Genomic DNA, 16,521 nt, shown 5'->3' on the forward strand with positions numbered 1-16,521 from the left:
AATGGGTGTCCCCGCAACCAATCCGAAGCCCCTTTCGTACCCAAGATCGTCGCCCCTTCGAACTCATCGTTTCCGAGGTTAGGATTTGGTACCTATTTGACTACGATTTCCTGCATATCCGGAGTAGTACTTTAGCAAATATATACATCTCAATCCCTATTTGAAATCTCAAATCTCAAATCGCCGCCTCATAGGTCTACAAACCCCATAATTGATGCCTCCGCGCGCCGGCCCGTCGGGGATGCTGAAAAGAGGAGACCCAATTGACCCAGGAAGTCACATCCGAGTTGACGTGACAGCTCTGTTGTACTTCTAAACGCCAGCGACCCTCGAATGAAATCATGTTAGATACGGCTTACACGGGCTGCTACCATATACGAGAGCTCTCTGGTTGGGGAACGGCCCGCGGCCCACGATCGATCGGGTCGCCTCGCGATCGTCCCCTTATTCCATCCCATCGGTGTTTGAAAGGATGTGGTTCCAAATAGATTTACGATGCATCCCCCTGGTGTCTGTCTTTGTCTCCTAATTAAGCTGTCGAGGCAGATACTGTCATGGTGGACTCCACGGGAGAGTTGTGGACCCCTGGATGATTTCGTTCGGAAATGCAATTTAATATCCCGGTGGAGGATGGATTGGGCACAAAAGTTCCAAGTTAAAAGCCGGAGCGAGAGCTTGGTCTATCGAATTTGCCTCGGCTTAATTTTGGGTATGCATCTTTGCGAAATGCGCTTGGAGCAAAACACAAAAGTGTGTTTACTCGCATATGCTTGTCGACTGATTGTAGTCCGTAACATATGCAGTGTTAGAGCTTGATTTGTTGTTGAATTGCGAAGCTAGCTCCTGCCCTTTGGTTCAAAATGCATAGGGAGCCCGGATCCACAGTGGCTCCTTCCTGCCATTCCAGGGTTTCCCTGCAGCTGTAGCTGCAGCTCATATGTACGATCTCAAAACTAAAATCGCAAGGACACAGATGGTCGGGTCTGCTCTTGCATACATAGTACAATAACACTGCTTCAAAAAGGAGTCAAATCTTCAATCTACAATGTTTACACAGTACGGCTTGTTTCAATATGGTTGGTGTTCTTCTATCGTAGATTTTCACTTGGACCGAGGCCTAGCCATGGTGAACGAGAATTTGTCAGCATCAAGTTCTAGCATTTGATTCACCAACTGACAGCCACAATTTGTATAACTGATCACTAGTTACAATATTGTCATGTATCTTCCATTTTGCCACCGATTCATAGAAAAGATGCACATGTACAATAATGTATGGCCTAGACCTCCTAGCTTGGTCCACTAGACAATAAGCATAAGCTGGACCATGGAACAGCCCCATGGGGTTCCGGGGATCACATTCCGAACCCACACTTGCTTTTCATGCGGAGATCTTTGAGATATTGAAAGAATGTGAGTTGACATGTACTATGTAGGTAAGTCCCTTTGGCAGTGTGAGTAACCCACCCTTCCGGAATCCCATCCGCGCTCTCGCCTGCAGCGATCGACCAGGGTGTGATGGCAGTGGCGGGTTTGCGGTGTAGGACGTGTCCATGAGGCTTGCTCCTCTCAGTACATGACGCCCCTGATTCATCGAGCTTTAATGACATGAACCGCACGGATGACACTGTCGTAATCTGTCATCTGGACCGCTGCCAAATCTGTGATATTTGTGAGATCAGACAGCCATCTCCGAGACCGCCAAGTTCCGCTTTGCTATTGGATACAAAGTGCAGCCTTCGTCTCTTCTGCTGACTCCAATCAAATTATGTTTGACTCAATACCTACGCGCCATCTTACCACCGTAGACTAAGGGTATCTGCGTTGACCGATATTTGCGATCGGGTAATATCCCGTCGCCACGGTCGCGTTTCGGCATACATGCTTTGGGCGATTTCAAAGAGAGGTCGAATCAAGCAGACCAAGTCATCTTCTCGATCCAAATCAGAAAACTCTAACAGTTTTACTTTTGAGGATGTTTCGACACAGCAACCAGTGCAGCGGGCATGTGCCAACCCGCTGGACTGCGGGAGGCCGGGTCCATTCACATTGTAGCGGACGATGCATCTTCGCAGCGCAATTCTTTGCGTTGCCTACTTGAGCATAGCCAGCAATCGCTTTGTCCTGTCGAGCCGTTTTTTGCTGTACACTGCCGAGCCTGATGCTTCAGGTGCGTTTCAATCTGTCAACATTTCAATCTAATCTGGGCAGGAACACATCCGCGCGATGAGCGCCTAGATATTACGGTGAACTTTGTTATGTTAGAGATGCAATATCCTAGACGGTGCATGTAGAATCGTATGCCTGACTGAGGGCTAACAATGTCCGAACAGGTTATACAATGTAAAATTGGTGGGGTGACCCCTGGTCGCGCTAAAGCGACATGGGTTTGTCGGTCACTGGGCTTCCCCGATGCACGCTCAGATAATGAAAATGGCGGTGAATTGTGTTTCCTTCCTATTTGGCTCTTTAAATGTACCTGCACTTGGACCTTGTAGGTGTTTGTCAACAAGTTGGGACTCGACACTTAATTTCCGGTGACAGTGGTGACCGACATTGTTGAGCCAGGGCCTAGAACAGTCTGATCTTTATATCGCGATATCGTTTCCATGATTTGATGCAGAAAATACTTGTGGTCTGCAGCCTGTGGAAAACTTAACCAGTGGAGACACTGTCGGAGGTCGGCGCCTACACTGTGCATACATGGATGGATGCAATAATGTGGATATAGAGATGTTCTTGACAGCACTCCACAAACATGTATTCGGACAGTCATGATTTCCAGGCTCTATAGTTATTGTCAAATGGGTATGGTCTTGACATGTGTAGAAGCATTAACAAGTTGGTCGCTTATTTCTCAAGGGCACTGAATAAGAATACTCCGTAGACCATCACAAATATATATCGGGACATAACCAAATGTTCAATTACTTCGACACATCAACTCGCAAGGAACCATTAGCTCTAAAATACTACCAAAGTCACGATAAATTAACTAGGTTATATTTTCAACAACAGTGTGAAGAAGAGGAAGACTAGTTCTTCTCTAGGGATGATAAAAACGAGTGTGTTATTAGACTTGATGTCAAACTTCAGAATTAGTCTTGATTACACAAGGTCACCTGGGGATATGTGAGAGTCTTGCAATTAAAGTAAATACATGGATATTGAATCCAGCATCGCTGTCTACGGAACCAACAATCAAAGATCTAAAGTCAGCGAAGACCAGTATATATTGACTATCCTGGTTGCGCGAGAGAGAAGTATGAAGCAGAAGCGTGGCCTTCAAATGACCATCCTTGATATTATATAACAATACATTAATCGAAAAATGCCAACGAGGTTCTCTTGCCGGATTTCCCAACCCCGGCGCGCCTGAAGAGTCCATTCAGACAGACAAAGAAAAATGCGAAGAGGAAGAAGATGAATCTGAAACCTCAGACGAATCACTCGGTGCCGGAACAAGAGGTGTAGCAGAACAAGGCTTCAGACTCCACCTTCGATCCACACCAACCCCTTTGATAGGTATCCAAGAGTGTGTGGTATGCTTCCTTCCAACCTCTACCCGGCACTCCCCAAACACTTTCTCAAGCCGACGATCAAGTTTGCTTTCTTTATGAACTCGATCCTCGCCCTGGAACAGCTGTTGTCTCCGTTCTGACACAATGACCAAATCACAATCAAAATCGTTCAAATACATCGAGGCCACTTCCAGGCGTAGACTGTCCCAGTCGATGTTATCCGGGACCCATTCCTGGACCGACTGCAGTGTACTTGGCTCATAGATCCATTTTGGTGCCCAGATCTCGAAATTGAGAGGCATTCTGATTCGTGATCTCCCACTCCATAGGATCCACTTGTTGCGCGTCGGAACTAAAGTGCTGCGTCCTTGGAGTAGGGTCAAGATATGGCCCATTCGGAGAAAGCCCTCATCTGGACTGACAGCCAGCTTTGTGAACTCCGAGTCTGATCGCCTGATTATTTCAAGGACTCCAATTGACGATGTGGGTGGTTGTTGTAGAAGCATTTGTTTCCAACTGGCGTCTTTGCGCAAGTAGGTTTTGAGCTTGAGTCGATCGGCTTCCCGTAGTGGAAATCTGCTTACATCGGCCAAGTTTAATTCCGAGCTTTGTTGTTGCTTGAGGAAGAATTGAGCCCAGAGTATATCTTCTAGGAGTGGGTTGCGAAGACGACGGCATTTATTTGACTCTTGAGATGGGGAGGCTTTGAGGAAAAGGTGCTGTTGAAGCTTTGGTGATGACTTGATCATTTCGTTCCAGTTGCGACATACGCGCTGGCCAGATGTTAATAATGTTCTCATGTCTGCGTGTAGAAGAATGTTTTCTAGAAGTTCATTGATGAGGATTATGTTGTGAGGTTGTTGAGAAGTTTTGTTTCCAGACATTGTGGGGTATACAATCTTTTGCAAAGTGAACTGTGATCATGATGAGAAAGAAACATCCAGATTTAAGGATTCGGACATGGAGCTCATACTATGCGATGATTAGATAGGAAGTGAGGACTCGGGGATTATCGGCAGGATCTATAGATCGCAACTCCCACAAAATGATCGAAATGAGCGAACAAGTCTTGATTACCGAAAAATTTGCGCTATGAAACTTTCGCAAAGGCCAGAACTGTTCTGATATCGAACCCGTGAACGCGATTTGGAGTTGTCTTATGCCATGGCGGCCGGCCCCAAGGTACCTGATTAGGTGATTCCGGATTATGATCCACGATGGATCGTCTTCACCAAGGTGCTCATTGCTCATATTTGAATGCGGGGGCCATGGTCTCTAGCACACTGAGCTTGAAAAGGTGTTATTGGCAATGGTAGCGCATAGTAAGGTGGAGCTGGCGACATTTCGGACACAGAACCTAGCTTGAACTACAGAACAGGTAAGTGAGCTGACTTACAATTTCAAATTTATTAGTCATGTCGCTGCTGGTCGCATATTGAACAAGTGGTGGGTGGAACTGTAGACCTGTGGTCAGACTGAAGCAAGTCAATATAATGTGTCACATCCATTTGTGCCTACAATGAGAGCGCATACAAGTACATCATACATACAAAAGAGCTATAAACACACAAAAAAATAGAGAGAAACCCCTTAAAAGGAATAACGGCATGGTATTGGGTATCATGATGCAAAAACCGACCATATAGCACGGTAATGCGAGAAAATAAAGAAAACAACCAACGGATGAGAAAGAAAAATATGGAGAATCATGCAACAATCGTGGAAGTCGATTCAATTTCGCCATTTGGGGTGGTATCAAGGTCGAGAACTGCGGATGATTTCGTAGACTGGGGTTCCTCCGAAGGCATCGAAACACTTGTTGCACGGGAAGTGGAGGAGCCACAGTCGGTGACAGTGGATGGCGCAGAGATATCATCTGGCGTGGGGACCGTGTCTTCGCCTCCGAAATGAACAGCTTCTTCATACGGATATGGGTGCGCATACTCGGAGGCTGCAGATCGGCAGGAAGAAAGTGAGGCCAAATCATCGACGGCTTCGTAGAATAACATGAATGCACCCCCTTGAGACATCACATGGCCTTCGCTGACCATTTCTACGTCATCGTCGCTCAGCCGCCACCAGCGCTCGGGTTTGTCTTTGTCGCCTTCCGCTTGGAGGATTTCGTCTGAAGCAGGGGCTGAAAATTCCGATGTTGGGTACTTCCGATAGCAGATGTAGTGCCCATTTTCATGTCGGCCGTAATGGGTGATAATCGCTCGGAGTTGGTATAGTCTGCTGGGTACTTCGACTGATTCACCAGGTTGCGGAAGCATAGATTTGGAGGGATTTGTCTCCCACTGTTCGGGATTGTCGCCAGACTTGCTGACGACCTGAGTTCCAAGACACCAAGAGTTCAAATCTATCGTTTGAGGGAACACGACAGCTGCGTGGTTCTTTTTCAGCATCCCAGTCATCTCATCGAAAACACTGCGGTTGATATGAATGGTAAGGCACTTAGGCGCCCTGGCGATGACTGCTTGTCGAGACTTTGTGGTTGAGACTCGGTTCTTGGAGGGAATGTGACACTTCTTTGTCAACGTGCTCTCGCTGAAGTCGTTGTGTTCCAAAGCTGTCTTGACCTCTTCTAGTCGTGAGGCAGCGGACATCTTTACAGCATTGAAGGGTCGGGGTGTCTCGGAGCTGTCCGACTTGTTTCCATAGTCCTCATCAAGCCCATCAATCAGGTTGGTAAGCTGCTCTTCTCTGTGCAATAAACTGCACTTTGAGCACTCCACACCTTCGATGGGTTCAAGCGCCATGTATTGATCCAAACAGTCGCGGATGTCATATTCGTACTGATCGCCAAGGGGAACGGTGAGACAGTTGAAAGGAATCAGCGAGAGCCCTTCAGAATATCCGCATTCCATACAGCCGACCCTTTGAGCGAGTAGGCCCTCGAGAGGATTGTGAGGTGGGATATTGCGGTTTGATAATGCAGAGTCATTTTTCTCGGAAACTGATTCATCAAAAGAGTTTTCATGTACTATGTTTTCCTCGGGCCCTGCCATTTTCAATCCCAAGTTGGATATCTCTCCACGTGAAGCCACCTCTGCCTCATGATCGATTTGATCGACAACCTTGGAAAAATATTCCTGCGCATCTTGTTGTTGCCAACTGCTCATTGACTTCAAAGGTCCTGCAATCCACAATTTGTTTCCGTGGTTCGAAGAGCTATTCAAACTATTGATGAGGTCCATTAGCGCCTGGTGCGTCGAGAGCGAAGTTGACTCCGAAAGGTCCATGTTGCGTCCCAGGAATTCTCTGAGTGACTTCAAGGAAGCGAGTCCTTGTATTACGCTGTTTTGAAAACATGAATTATTCCAGTTCCCAAGCCCCGGTGGGGCTGTATCCTTTGTAGTTCCTAGCAAAGCGCTTCCAAGGGCCGAGAGTGATCGAGGTCGGGGGAAGTAAGGGAAAGAGTCGATGGTAGGAAGGCCGAGGATTCGTTTCATTGCGTTACTTTTTTCTCGAAAAGGAAGATTTTGGGCAATAGATTCAGGATTTGAGTCGCGAGAATCCAATGCGACAACGATTCGAGATGGTGTGAAGTAGACGAGGAGGTCCCAGGAGAGCTGGAGTAGCGATATTGGAGTGAAACCAAAGTAATCGAGCAGGAAAAAGATGGAAATAAATGCAATAAAACTGTATGCTATCGCTGGGTTATTTTCTATCAGCGTAAGAGCAGTCTCATAATGACTGTTGCTGGTTGTGTCGTGACCAGGGCTTTTTGAAAGAATCTCAGACCGCCCGTGGCGAGTGTTCATTGTTGAAAAATAAAGACAGTTGTGTTGCTGCTGCCTTATAAAAATCAGTCAACATGAGCAGTGGCATGGGCTGGTGAAGAAATCAGTAGCGAGGCGCGTACCGAAAAGAACGTGGTATAGATGGCGGAGGAATTGCGCACTTGGTTTTTTCCGCATGCCGCAAATTTTTTTATCGATAGCGATTTTCCCCACGATCAATTGCTAATTCTTCAAAACAACCATGGCGAAAAGCAGATGTGAGTTGACTACTAATTTTACTTTAATTTGATGTTTATGTGTCTAATAATTTAATAGCTCAAATTGCACCCCGCTCCCGTGCAGCACGGAGGGCAGCATCTCCAAGTTTGGACCTCGACAAGTCTGTGACTTCTCTGCCACGAGCGGAATCTCCCTCGGATAGGCCTTCGATCCTGGCTGATCGTTCCAACGCCGGTATTCACAAAAAGCAGAAGAAGAATGACAAGGTTTCGAGGGCCCAGCGCCAAAGACAGCAGAAGGGAATGGACAGAGCCGAAGCTGTGTCAGATCAACTGGCAATCAAAAGGGCTAAAAGTATAGCTCGCGCAAAGGTCATCGATTCTCGAAGGGTATGATTTTCTTGAATTCGGTCATTTGGTTTGGTGTACATTTGCTGACAATAAACCAGGCTGATTGGGAAGAGACCAACCGCAAAGCCTTGGTTTTTGCCGCTCTCCAACAAGATGATGAGGAGGATGAGGATGATGATGACGATGAAATGGTCAAAGATGATGCGCCTACCATTCCTGTTGCAAAGAACGTCTTCGAAATCGAAATGGAGAATGAAGATTCCAAACCCGCAACGAACAACCCTGCCACCACGGAGGAGGCCGACGAAATCACCTGAACAATGAATGTTAAAGCAGACCTGGCTGGTTGGCCCCCGATAATCGTCAAACGTTCTTGATAGGCTTATTTTCTCGGCCTAAGCTGGTTGATCATACGCTCGATCTCGGTGGCTGCGGGGCCAGATGCCTTCGTTCGGAGGAGTTCCAGAGTGTTGAGGTCCTTAGTCTTCTGCGCCTCTTCTCCTGCCTTCACAATCATTCCGCATTTCACCCACATTTCGATTCTCTCGGCAGGGGTCAGGTGGGTGCACTTCGGTACGAACCCTGAAGCAAGTTTTGTGTTCCCAGCACCTAAAATCTCGTTGTAGAAAGGCTGTGTTTTGTGTGAGCATATATGAAGATAGTTTGGATTTCTCGGCTGTCTTACCTCCCATCCAATAGGGGATTTCTTGATTTTAGCGAGTTCTTCCAGTTCGCCCCAGTCACGTTTAGCCACCAAGGCTCTCAATCTTAACCACCAAAATGTTTTTTCGGGCATTTTGAATTCACTCTGAATCTTTTGTGCTCTTTTGCTGTAGCCACCTCGAACAAGTCCGTAAACAGTCTCGTTGAGACTTAGACCAAGATACTCGCTATTGTCTGCTAACTCTTTGTCCAATGCCTCTTGGGCCTTCAGGAGTTGAGAAGCTTCGGATACTAATTTCTGGTTGAGTACCACGGTAGGTTCCTTAGAGTCTGACAAGAGTCGAGATGCCAAGTGAAGCTTTTCCGTCTGACGTGTCACATCGTTTTCGCGCAATGCCTCCGACAGTAGCACATTGGCACCATCAATAGGCCGATCATCTTGGTAGAAAAGATCCTTAAGTAGCTCTGTGTCGTCACCTCGTGCAGCAGTCTCAACGAGTGCAGAAGCCATTGGGCGGGTGTTGATCATTCGGAAGAAGCTTGCTAGAGGAAGCTTGCTTTTAAGATGCAAAAGTACATAGTTCACGAGGTCATCATCGCCACTCTCAATAGCTTTGTCAAGAGCAAGCTCATCTTCTTCCATGTTCAAGAGCAGAGGGACTTGTTTGCCACCGCGTGGTTCATGATTCAGCAACTGGGTAGCCAGGCGAGATCGACCCTCATCATAAGCAGCTTGAGCGATGACTTCAAAAGAGATCCCTGGTTTTCCTTCAAGCCTTTGAACAATGAGCTTGCACACTGCCTCATCATCAACGGTCGAAACTTTTACTTTCTGGCTCGCCCAATGCACATAGATTCTGTCAGCTGGAATTTGAAGACATTCCGAGACCCGAATCGCAAGCAGATACTCATGTCGACTTATCAGGCGTTCAATAAGTCCATCTGGTGTGAGGCGTAGGTATTGTTCGTAGGATATGGGCAAGCCAATCTTATAATCTCTCAACGCTTTGAGAACGCGGAGCTTTTCGGTCATCTCAACAAACTCGTCGCTGTTGTAGAGATCAAGGACAGATTTGCCAAACGAGGCAGCTTTCAAAAGCCGCTTTTGCCAATAACCGTCGAACTCATGACCCGCTGCCTTTATGCAAGTGTCAACTGCCGAAGGTAGACTTGATCGGATTCTTTGAATGTTCTCGTCGGCCTTGGGCGATTTCTTTTCCAATTGATCCACCGAATCCAGCAGTACCGAAGCTGGAGAAGATGAACCAAGGCGAAAAATTTCCTCCGTAACACCTAGTGCTGGTCAATTTTGCTCTGGATAATTTCTGTGTATAATTATTTACTTACCTGCAACCTTGTGCAAGAATTCGCAAGTGTCATTGGTGATGAGGCGGACGCCATCAAATTCGGGTATGACGTGAACGCGGTCATCATAGTAGTACCTGCTTTTGTTAGACTTGACTAATAGACAAGTGGTAAACAAAGCCCACTCACTTCGATGCGGCCCCATTAAGTCCTACAAGATGTACTTCATCCTCCCACGCAACAATAACGGCATCCTCGCCGCACCAATTCACCGTACTCGGGGGTACTCGGGAATTAGAATCATATTCACCAGATTTGGTTTGGAAGTCATTGCTGACCATCCACAATTTGCCTTCTGCGGTGAATAGCGCGACAGACCGCCCATTGGGGGAGACACTGATATGTTTGAATGGTCCGTCTTGCAGGATTTTGTCCTCTGCTTCTGTCGAATCGACCAAGAAAACGGTTTTGTCCACAGCTAAAAGGACTTCGACAGAACGCGACAAAGTGTGAGCTGGAGGTATTAGTGCCCATGAGGAGACCTCGCCTTCTGGACAGGGTGCCAAGAGCCGCGGGCGCGGCTCATCATATTTGGATACAGCAATTAGTTGATTATTGGAAAGCAATGCTACCAGACCCGATGACCAAAACTGGCAGGCCCTCACGCCATACTCTTCGGCACCCTATGTAAAGATCAGTACTCGCGCGACTAGATTGGGAAAGAACCTTCTCCAGACTACTCACGTTGCCGAGGGAGAAAGAGGTGAACTCGCCATCTAATCCGAAATAACGTCGCACGGTGCCATCTTCAGAAACGACCAGAAGCTCTTCCTTGTCAGACCAACCCAGTCCTCGGATAGTTGCTTGCTCCCACTTTGATCATCTTAGTAAATAATTGCTCGGCTTAATTAGAAGGTGCTCACATTTATGCGATTGATACGCTGTCCAGAGCAAGAGTAAATGTCAATCGTTGACCGAGAACCCTGTCCATCTCGTAACCTCAACGGCTTGCTTTCATCGCGGTAAAGTGCTACCTGAGTTAGCTCCAAGCCTCGTATATATCGGCAGAGCCGGTCTTACCAATAGCTCCTCCGTAGGGGGCCCCCGCGACAAGGTAGTTCTCTAACTCAATCTCGTCCTCAAATATAGCATCATAGACGGTGATCTTTCGATAGAAACTGTCTCCAATCTTCTCCCAATTGGCAAGTGGGTTTGGCGCCATGTTGGGATTTGATTACAGGTGAGCGATCCAGTTGCCCAGTTGGAGAGCTGTTCAGGTGTTGATGGGGAAGTCACGCGCGCTAGGCCCATTTGGGTGACTTTATTGCCTTGATTTTCAGGCGAAAGCACTCCACTTTGCATCGTAAACTTCCCCGTTACAATTGTTGTCCTTCTTGATTGCTCCATTGCCTGCCTTTAATATTCATTTTTTTCGATGGATTCAGATATTGCCAACATTGCTAGACAATTATCGGATCTTGAAGTTGCTCTTTTTTTATGCCACGTTGCCCGCGAACATTGCTTGATTGAGACTGCCAGCCACTGCATCAATGACCTCGCCAAAGAGCTCGCCTTGGTATGTCTAGATCTATGTCTACAAAAGATTCGAATGTTTTCTCACCAATACAGATTGCCTCAAATACTTTCAATCATTCATATACAATTATTGATTGTTCCTCTGCAACATCTGTTGAAGACATTTACAATGATGTTCTCTCTCTGGATGCACGCGTGAATCATCGCCCGTCACGTCCTTGTTTAAACACCGAATCAGTATGTCATGAACTCAAGTCTCTTATTGTTTGTCATGTTCTGATGAAACATTCTGGGCAGTCAAGCAAGCGCTCTTCTTACAGAGGTTGCGGCGATTATAGCAAGCCACCGGCGACACCTTCACAATTAACCAACAATAATGTTGTCAATATAGTGATCGCCAAGAATTTCAATTTTGTCAGCGATGACATTCAAATGCACATGCTCCAGGTGGGTATTCAAGTAATAATTTGCTTGAACAATATTGACAATTAAAATAGTTGATGCGATCGAGAGAATTGGTCACCGAGAGTGGTATCCTGAGTGCGACAGAAGACTTTCTTTTCATCCCTCTTGTGTCGAGAGACTCTGACCAGCTTCAACCGCCTTTGAAGAAGCACATGGTAATTGTTGACTTGAATATAAGGCCATCGCCGCTTGCTTCGGTTCTCGCTAATGTCTCTGCAGGTTGACAATCTCTTTATTTCACATTTCCATGCCCCCGAGGCTGGGTATAGGTATCTCGAAGAAGATGACTGGCTTTCAGATGGACAAATCTCTGCTTCATCTGTAATCCACAAGTCGAAAGAAACCAAAATACAGAGGGCTACAGTTAGTCCGAAGGTGAGCTTTCATGCCATTCTTGACACAATATACTTATCTCATGTTGCATTGCAGGATATGGAACAACTACGTGAGACAAGTACAACAATCAGCACGAGTGCCGAAGTTGCTCGATACATCCAGGATATTGTTGTATTTCTGCGTCTGAGTCGTGCAGTTTCTGGTGGGGTATCGGCAAAAGCAAACATTGAATTCTCTCGTTTTGCACAGTGAGTTCGCCCACCAATCGTCAGTATACCATCGACTCGGTCGATCTTACTGACCAATTTCGGCAGACTTCTGGCTCCTCTACATGGTATTGATTATCTGACTCCCTCAATTGTGGCACTGGCTGCGAGGAAGGTCTTCCGTCATCGCCTCATCGTCACAGCCCCAGGCGAGGACCGCAGTCTACAGTACGGAAGTAATCTACGCGCAGTATCTCATGTACTCGCCGATGTAACACCAGATTCAATACTTGACGGTGTTCTGGCTCTCGAGCCACCGCTATAAGGCTTAAAGCCATTTCTTCAACTAATTTTTGATTACTGCATTGGATACCCGACTTGAATCAAGTGTCAAAATTTCATTTTGCAAAAACTATGCTGATATCTCAACCCACGATCACTGACCTGCCTTGAAAGCTGTCACATAGATCACATAGACAGGCCGCCGCCCATATTTGATGATGAGTGGCATCCAGACAGGATCATCCAAGCCTTGGAAAAGCGCTGTACAGTTGGGAAAGTAAGCTATTGTTGAAGTGCTGTTTGACATTTTCGTCACATTACAGTCTAGGAAGAAGTCTTCGGCTGTCTCTAGAATGGTAAATGTAGGACTGGCAGTTAGGGAAGCCATGGCAAGACATACCGCCACCGCTGTGTATAGCTTGAACCATTTCTCGGCATATGAGCATGATGTCAAGCCCGAGGAGCCTATAGATAACAAGATGCTGGGACACCTGCGTCTGCGCGATGCCGAGACGAACGAGATAATTCTAGTTCCGACTCCATCTGATCCCAACGTTCCTCTCAACAGGTATTACATAGGTACAATTCAACCCGCGCAACAAATTTTTATAAGAAGCACTATGGCGCTGTATATCTTGTGTCTCGGTCATTAAGCATACTCGTTAATTGAATTTGTAGACCTTGTGTGAAGCCAAAGCCAAAATTCATTTTTCTTCATACAATGAGACTCCATGCACATTGACCTCAAGTGGGGCCTCGAATTTAAGGACATCGGGGAAATGACCATGCAGTTCCGCTCTTGGTGTAAACGAAGCAATGACCGTCCCCTGTGAGTTCCTCTCTATGTTACCGAGAGAGAAAGGTGGGCTCAAATATTATTGGAATTTCTTTGTACATAACGACCAGCCAACATCATTTCTCTCTTAGAAACGCCCTGTAGACCAATTCTGAGAACCTGGTTTCAATTCTCTTCTCCAAAAAAAAAGATATGGTTAGAGCAACTATCAGGTACTTCACTCTCTCTGGGTATCTTTATCGATACAGGCATGAAGTGTTTCGAGCAACGATGGTGCTTGTTCAAATGTAAAACAAATATGTACTCGTGATTATGATTCAGGTATGTGCAATCATTACCTGCCCGTGCTTGGTCTTAACCTCAAGAATAAGTCTGGAGGTGCGTACTTCTCGTCCCCTTTGTTATTACCACCCTCATTGCGATTGGGTGTCAAGCATAGATCTCCATGGAAAGAGCCAGCTGGCTGGTGTCGCAGTGCATCCATGGCTTTCGAGTGTGTGCGCCATTCAGACAGAACAACATCAATCTCGGTTTTGGAATCCCCGGCGATAGCATCCATCTTGATGTCGTTTCGATCATACCCAAATGGATCTTCCAATTGGGATCCTATGCCCTCAATACCATAAAGAGTGAAAATCACCAAGCTCACAATAGGAACTGCCCACCATCCCATCTCATCCACCATCGCAAAAGGCAAAACGCAACCAAAGAGAGCGAGGACTTGCTTTTGATGGATTCTAATTCAAACCAGGTTCGTCAATAAACTGCCTGCTACAAAGTGAGCCAAAGTTGGGACTTACAAGTGAGCGACAGGCATTGGAGTCAGTTTGATCGTCTCCATTTTCCCATAGGCATCAGTCAAGGTGTTCAACTGAGCCTGCATCTGGCTAGCACCAGGAGCAGGGAACCACCCTCGCTCTTCGCCTCGCTTGATAAAACCATCGACGAAGAAGGTCAATTGAAAGGGAAGACCGAGGCCCTCATCCTCATGGCCCACCAAGCCCGCTGGAAGCAAGTTGGCGTATTCAGGGTTATAAAGCGTGTTACCATACAGATTCAAGTCCTCGTCAACAGAGCTGCCAAACACCCAAGCGGCTCCCCATTCTGCACGCAAATGATTTTTCACGGCATATGGGATAGCCATGAGGATTCGAATAGTGCGCTCGATATCCTCGCGCTCTGCGGCTGTAGGGGGTCCTCTCTTAGCATTGTAACTATTCGTTGCAATTGTGCGAACAAGGTTTCGCACGCAGGTGTTGAGTGAGTTCATTCCATTTCGACCGTCCCAAAACCGATTGTAGGATGTTTGGTTCCGGAAGACGAGCATCAGTCCTACGACTATGGATAATGATGGGATCTGTTCGCCATGTTCAGTTACAACTCTGCCCGATCGAGTAGGGATTTGATCAAATACGTACTATAGTACTAGGTAGACCAACCGTATCGAACACATATGTATCCAGATACACAATTAGGGCTGTAAACACGGCATGGAAGAAGACAGGCAATAATATGGCCCCATGGATTGCGCCTTTGATAAAGCGGAATACTAATGGCCATCTAATTAAAGTCAGTACACTTAGTGAGTAGACGACAGTCAAGCATTCTACCTTCTTGGTTTGAGCCGTGATGACAAGCGGTGGGGATGAGTGCCGCGTCGCTGATGGTGACCTTGAATTGTAGTGTTCTGACGACTCAAGGTCGGTGTAGGTGGCTCGCTGAAATTTAACCTCATCTTGCTAAAAGCTCGTCTCGAATCAATGTAGGGGAGATATTGTGTAACAGGCTCACGCCTATAGAGTCCCTCTCTGGGATTGAGATGTGAAGAGATCCAGAATGGGAGATCGAAAGCGGGTCCAGCGACTGTTTGGTTCAGGGCCCACTTAGCGCCATTCAATAGACTCAATCACGTGGCTCTATATCTACCAGTTGGCTTGACTTTTTGTACATCTGGCTTGTCAATAGAGATTCTAATACATAAATTCTCGGGATTTAGGACATCTATATGAGATATTGCACTTCCTAGAAGTTTGGATTCCAATTTGGTGATCTGGCTGACGAGTAATGCTGCATGAGGAGAAAGTTTCCGGGGCAGATGCATACAGTACATATGGCTTTTTACTTAATGTACCCCTCTTTAAATCCTGACCATCTTCACAAAAAGCCTTTGACTACGGAGTATCTTTGCCTAATTCTTACAGTTCGAATTGCAATGAGCGAGATACTGGTGGTGACCTGCCCAGGTGGCAGACAATGCTCCTTCCTATTCCCTCTTCTTTACAACAAATCCAAATTCAAACTCCATCTGGTAGCCCACATTGTAGAATCTACCTCTCGAATCCAAGAAACCTACCCAGATGTATAACCACAGACATACGATATATCCTCACTCGAAGATTGTTGCACGCTTCTCAACAATGCAACATCAGTCTGCCATGTAGGCCCTTCCCTTCACTTTCGTGAAATGTAAATCGGAATCAACATGATCGACGCAGCTGTTTGCGGGAGCTAAACCCCAAATACAAAATTCAAACACTTTGCATACTCCAGCGTGCTCGGTATCCAGTATTAGAATCTCATCTAGCATGACTACAAAAGTCGCGTTGAAGAACGGCTGTTACTAAGTACTTTGAACTTTACCATTCTCCAGTCGACCAACGTTGTGAACGCATACCCCGTAGCCCAACTAGCAAAGATGGAAGCTCCATCCATCAAAGAGCTTTGGAACATATACAATCCAAACATCGCGAACAGTTTGATTGCCCTCGGAGACCTAGCCGAAGCTGGGGCTCGCGTTTTGACAGAGAGAGAAACCCACGAGTTCGCTCAGTACTCCTTGTGCTCCACTCTTCCTGTTTCCGATGCAGATATTGCCAGAATAGTTGGGGTCACATTGGAAAGAAGATTGAGGTGCTGACTCCCATTTTTCGAGAAGGCGTTAACAAGGACACGAACCTTTTGTATGGTGGGAAAGAGAGGGGCATCTTTGTCGGTGATCAGGTAGACACGGACTTGAGGTGGCTGGCAAATCAAGGGGAGCTCCAGCCTGACATTACGAGAGATGAAACTGAGAGGCTTGTTCTGTTCTGACCCTTCGTG

The 16,521-nt window shown here is 46.6% G+C and overlaps 8 protein-coding genes across 8 annotated transcripts; 4 read left to right on the forward strand and 4 right to left on the reverse strand.

Moving 5' to 3' along the window:
* Positions 1 to 3,388: 3,388 nt before the first annotated feature.
* Positions 3,389 to 4,405, reverse strand: N7529_002591 (uncharacterized protein; the record flags this gene model as incomplete). The annotated part of the gene is made up of 1 exon (XM_057238119.1): positions 3,389 to 4,405. One exon carries the CDS (start codon positions 4,403 to 4,405, stop codon positions 3,389 to 3,391), a length of 1,017 nt encoding a protein of 338 aa, XP_057100730.1.
* An 822-nt stretch (positions 4,406 to 5,227) lies between these two features.
* On the reverse strand, positions 5,228 to 7,285 carry N7529_002592 (ubiquitin-specific protease UBP1; the record flags this gene model as incomplete). Its single annotated transcript, XM_057238120.1, has 1 exon — positions 5,228 to 7,285. The coding sequence occupies one exon, from the start codon at positions 7,283 to 7,285 to the stop codon at positions 5,228 to 5,230; it is 2,058 nt and encodes a 685-aa protein (XP_057100731.1).
* Positions 7,286 to 7,505: 220 nt separating this feature from the next.
* Positions 7,506 to 8,150, forward strand: N7529_002593 (Alb1 domain-containing protein; the record flags this gene model as incomplete). The annotated part of the gene is made up of 3 exons (XM_057238121.1): positions 7,506 to 7,521; positions 7,580 to 7,872; positions 7,932 to 8,150. 3 exons carry the CDS (start codon positions 7,506 to 7,508, stop codon positions 8,148 to 8,150), a joined length of 528 nt encoding a protein of 175 aa, XP_057100732.1.
* A 65-nt stretch (positions 8,151 to 8,215) lies between these two features.
* vp16 (tethering complex subunit VPS16) lies at positions 8,216 to 11,023 on the reverse strand (the record flags this gene model as incomplete). The annotated part of the gene is made up of 7 exons (XM_057238122.1): positions 8,216 to 8,464; positions 8,519 to 9,789; positions 9,844 to 9,938; positions 9,991 to 10,484; positions 10,546 to 10,674; positions 10,725 to 10,831; positions 10,882 to 11,023. 7 exons carry the CDS (start codon positions 11,021 to 11,023, stop codon positions 8,216 to 8,218), a joined length of 2,487 nt encoding a protein of 828 aa, XP_057100733.1.
* A 746-nt stretch (positions 11,024 to 11,769) lies between these two features.
* On the forward strand, positions 11,770 to 12,669 carry N7529_002595 (uncharacterized protein; the record flags this gene model as incomplete). Its single annotated transcript, XM_057238123.1, has 5 exons — positions 11,770 to 11,784; positions 11,835 to 11,957; positions 12,022 to 12,177; positions 12,232 to 12,386; positions 12,453 to 12,669. 5 exons carry the CDS (start codon positions 11,770 to 11,772, stop codon positions 12,667 to 12,669), a joined length of 666 nt encoding a protein of 221 aa, XP_057100734.1.
* A 1,087-nt stretch (positions 12,670 to 13,756) lies between these two features.
* Positions 13,757 to 14,749, reverse strand: N7529_002596 (bestrophin family protein; the record flags this gene model as incomplete). The annotated part of the gene is made up of 2 exons (XM_057238124.1): positions 13,757 to 14,159; positions 14,223 to 14,749. 2 exons carry the CDS (start codon positions 14,747 to 14,749, stop codon positions 13,757 to 13,759), a joined length of 930 nt encoding a protein of 309 aa, XP_057100735.1.
* Positions 14,750 to 15,634: 885 nt separating this feature from the next.
* Positions 15,635 to 15,892, forward strand: N7529_002597 (uncharacterized protein; the record flags this gene model as incomplete). Its single annotated transcript, XM_057238125.1, is given in 2 exon segments — positions 15,635 to 15,781; positions 15,794 to 15,892. 2 exon segments carry the CDS (start codon positions 15,635 to 15,637, stop codon positions 15,890 to 15,892), a joined length of 246 nt encoding a protein of 81 aa, XP_057100736.1.
* Positions 15,893 to 15,904: 12 nt separating this feature from the next.
* N7529_002598 (uncharacterized protein) lies at positions 15,905 to 16,512 on the forward strand (the record flags this gene model as incomplete). The annotated part of the gene is made up of 3 exons (XM_057238126.1): positions 15,905 to 15,919; positions 16,007 to 16,276; positions 16,300 to 16,512. 3 exons carry the CDS (start codon positions 15,905 to 15,907, stop codon positions 16,510 to 16,512), a joined length of 498 nt encoding a protein of 165 aa, XP_057100737.1.
* Between the last annotated feature and the right edge of the window lie 9 nt (positions 16,513 to 16,521).

The sequence above is a fragment of the Penicillium soppii genome (genome assembly GCF_028829465.1).
Source record: "Penicillium soppii strain IBT 18220 chromosome Unknown utg000003l, whole genome shotgun sequence".
Classification (NCBI taxonomy): domain Eukaryota; kingdom Fungi; phylum Ascomycota; class Eurotiomycetes; order Eurotiales; family Aspergillaceae; genus Penicillium; species Penicillium soppii.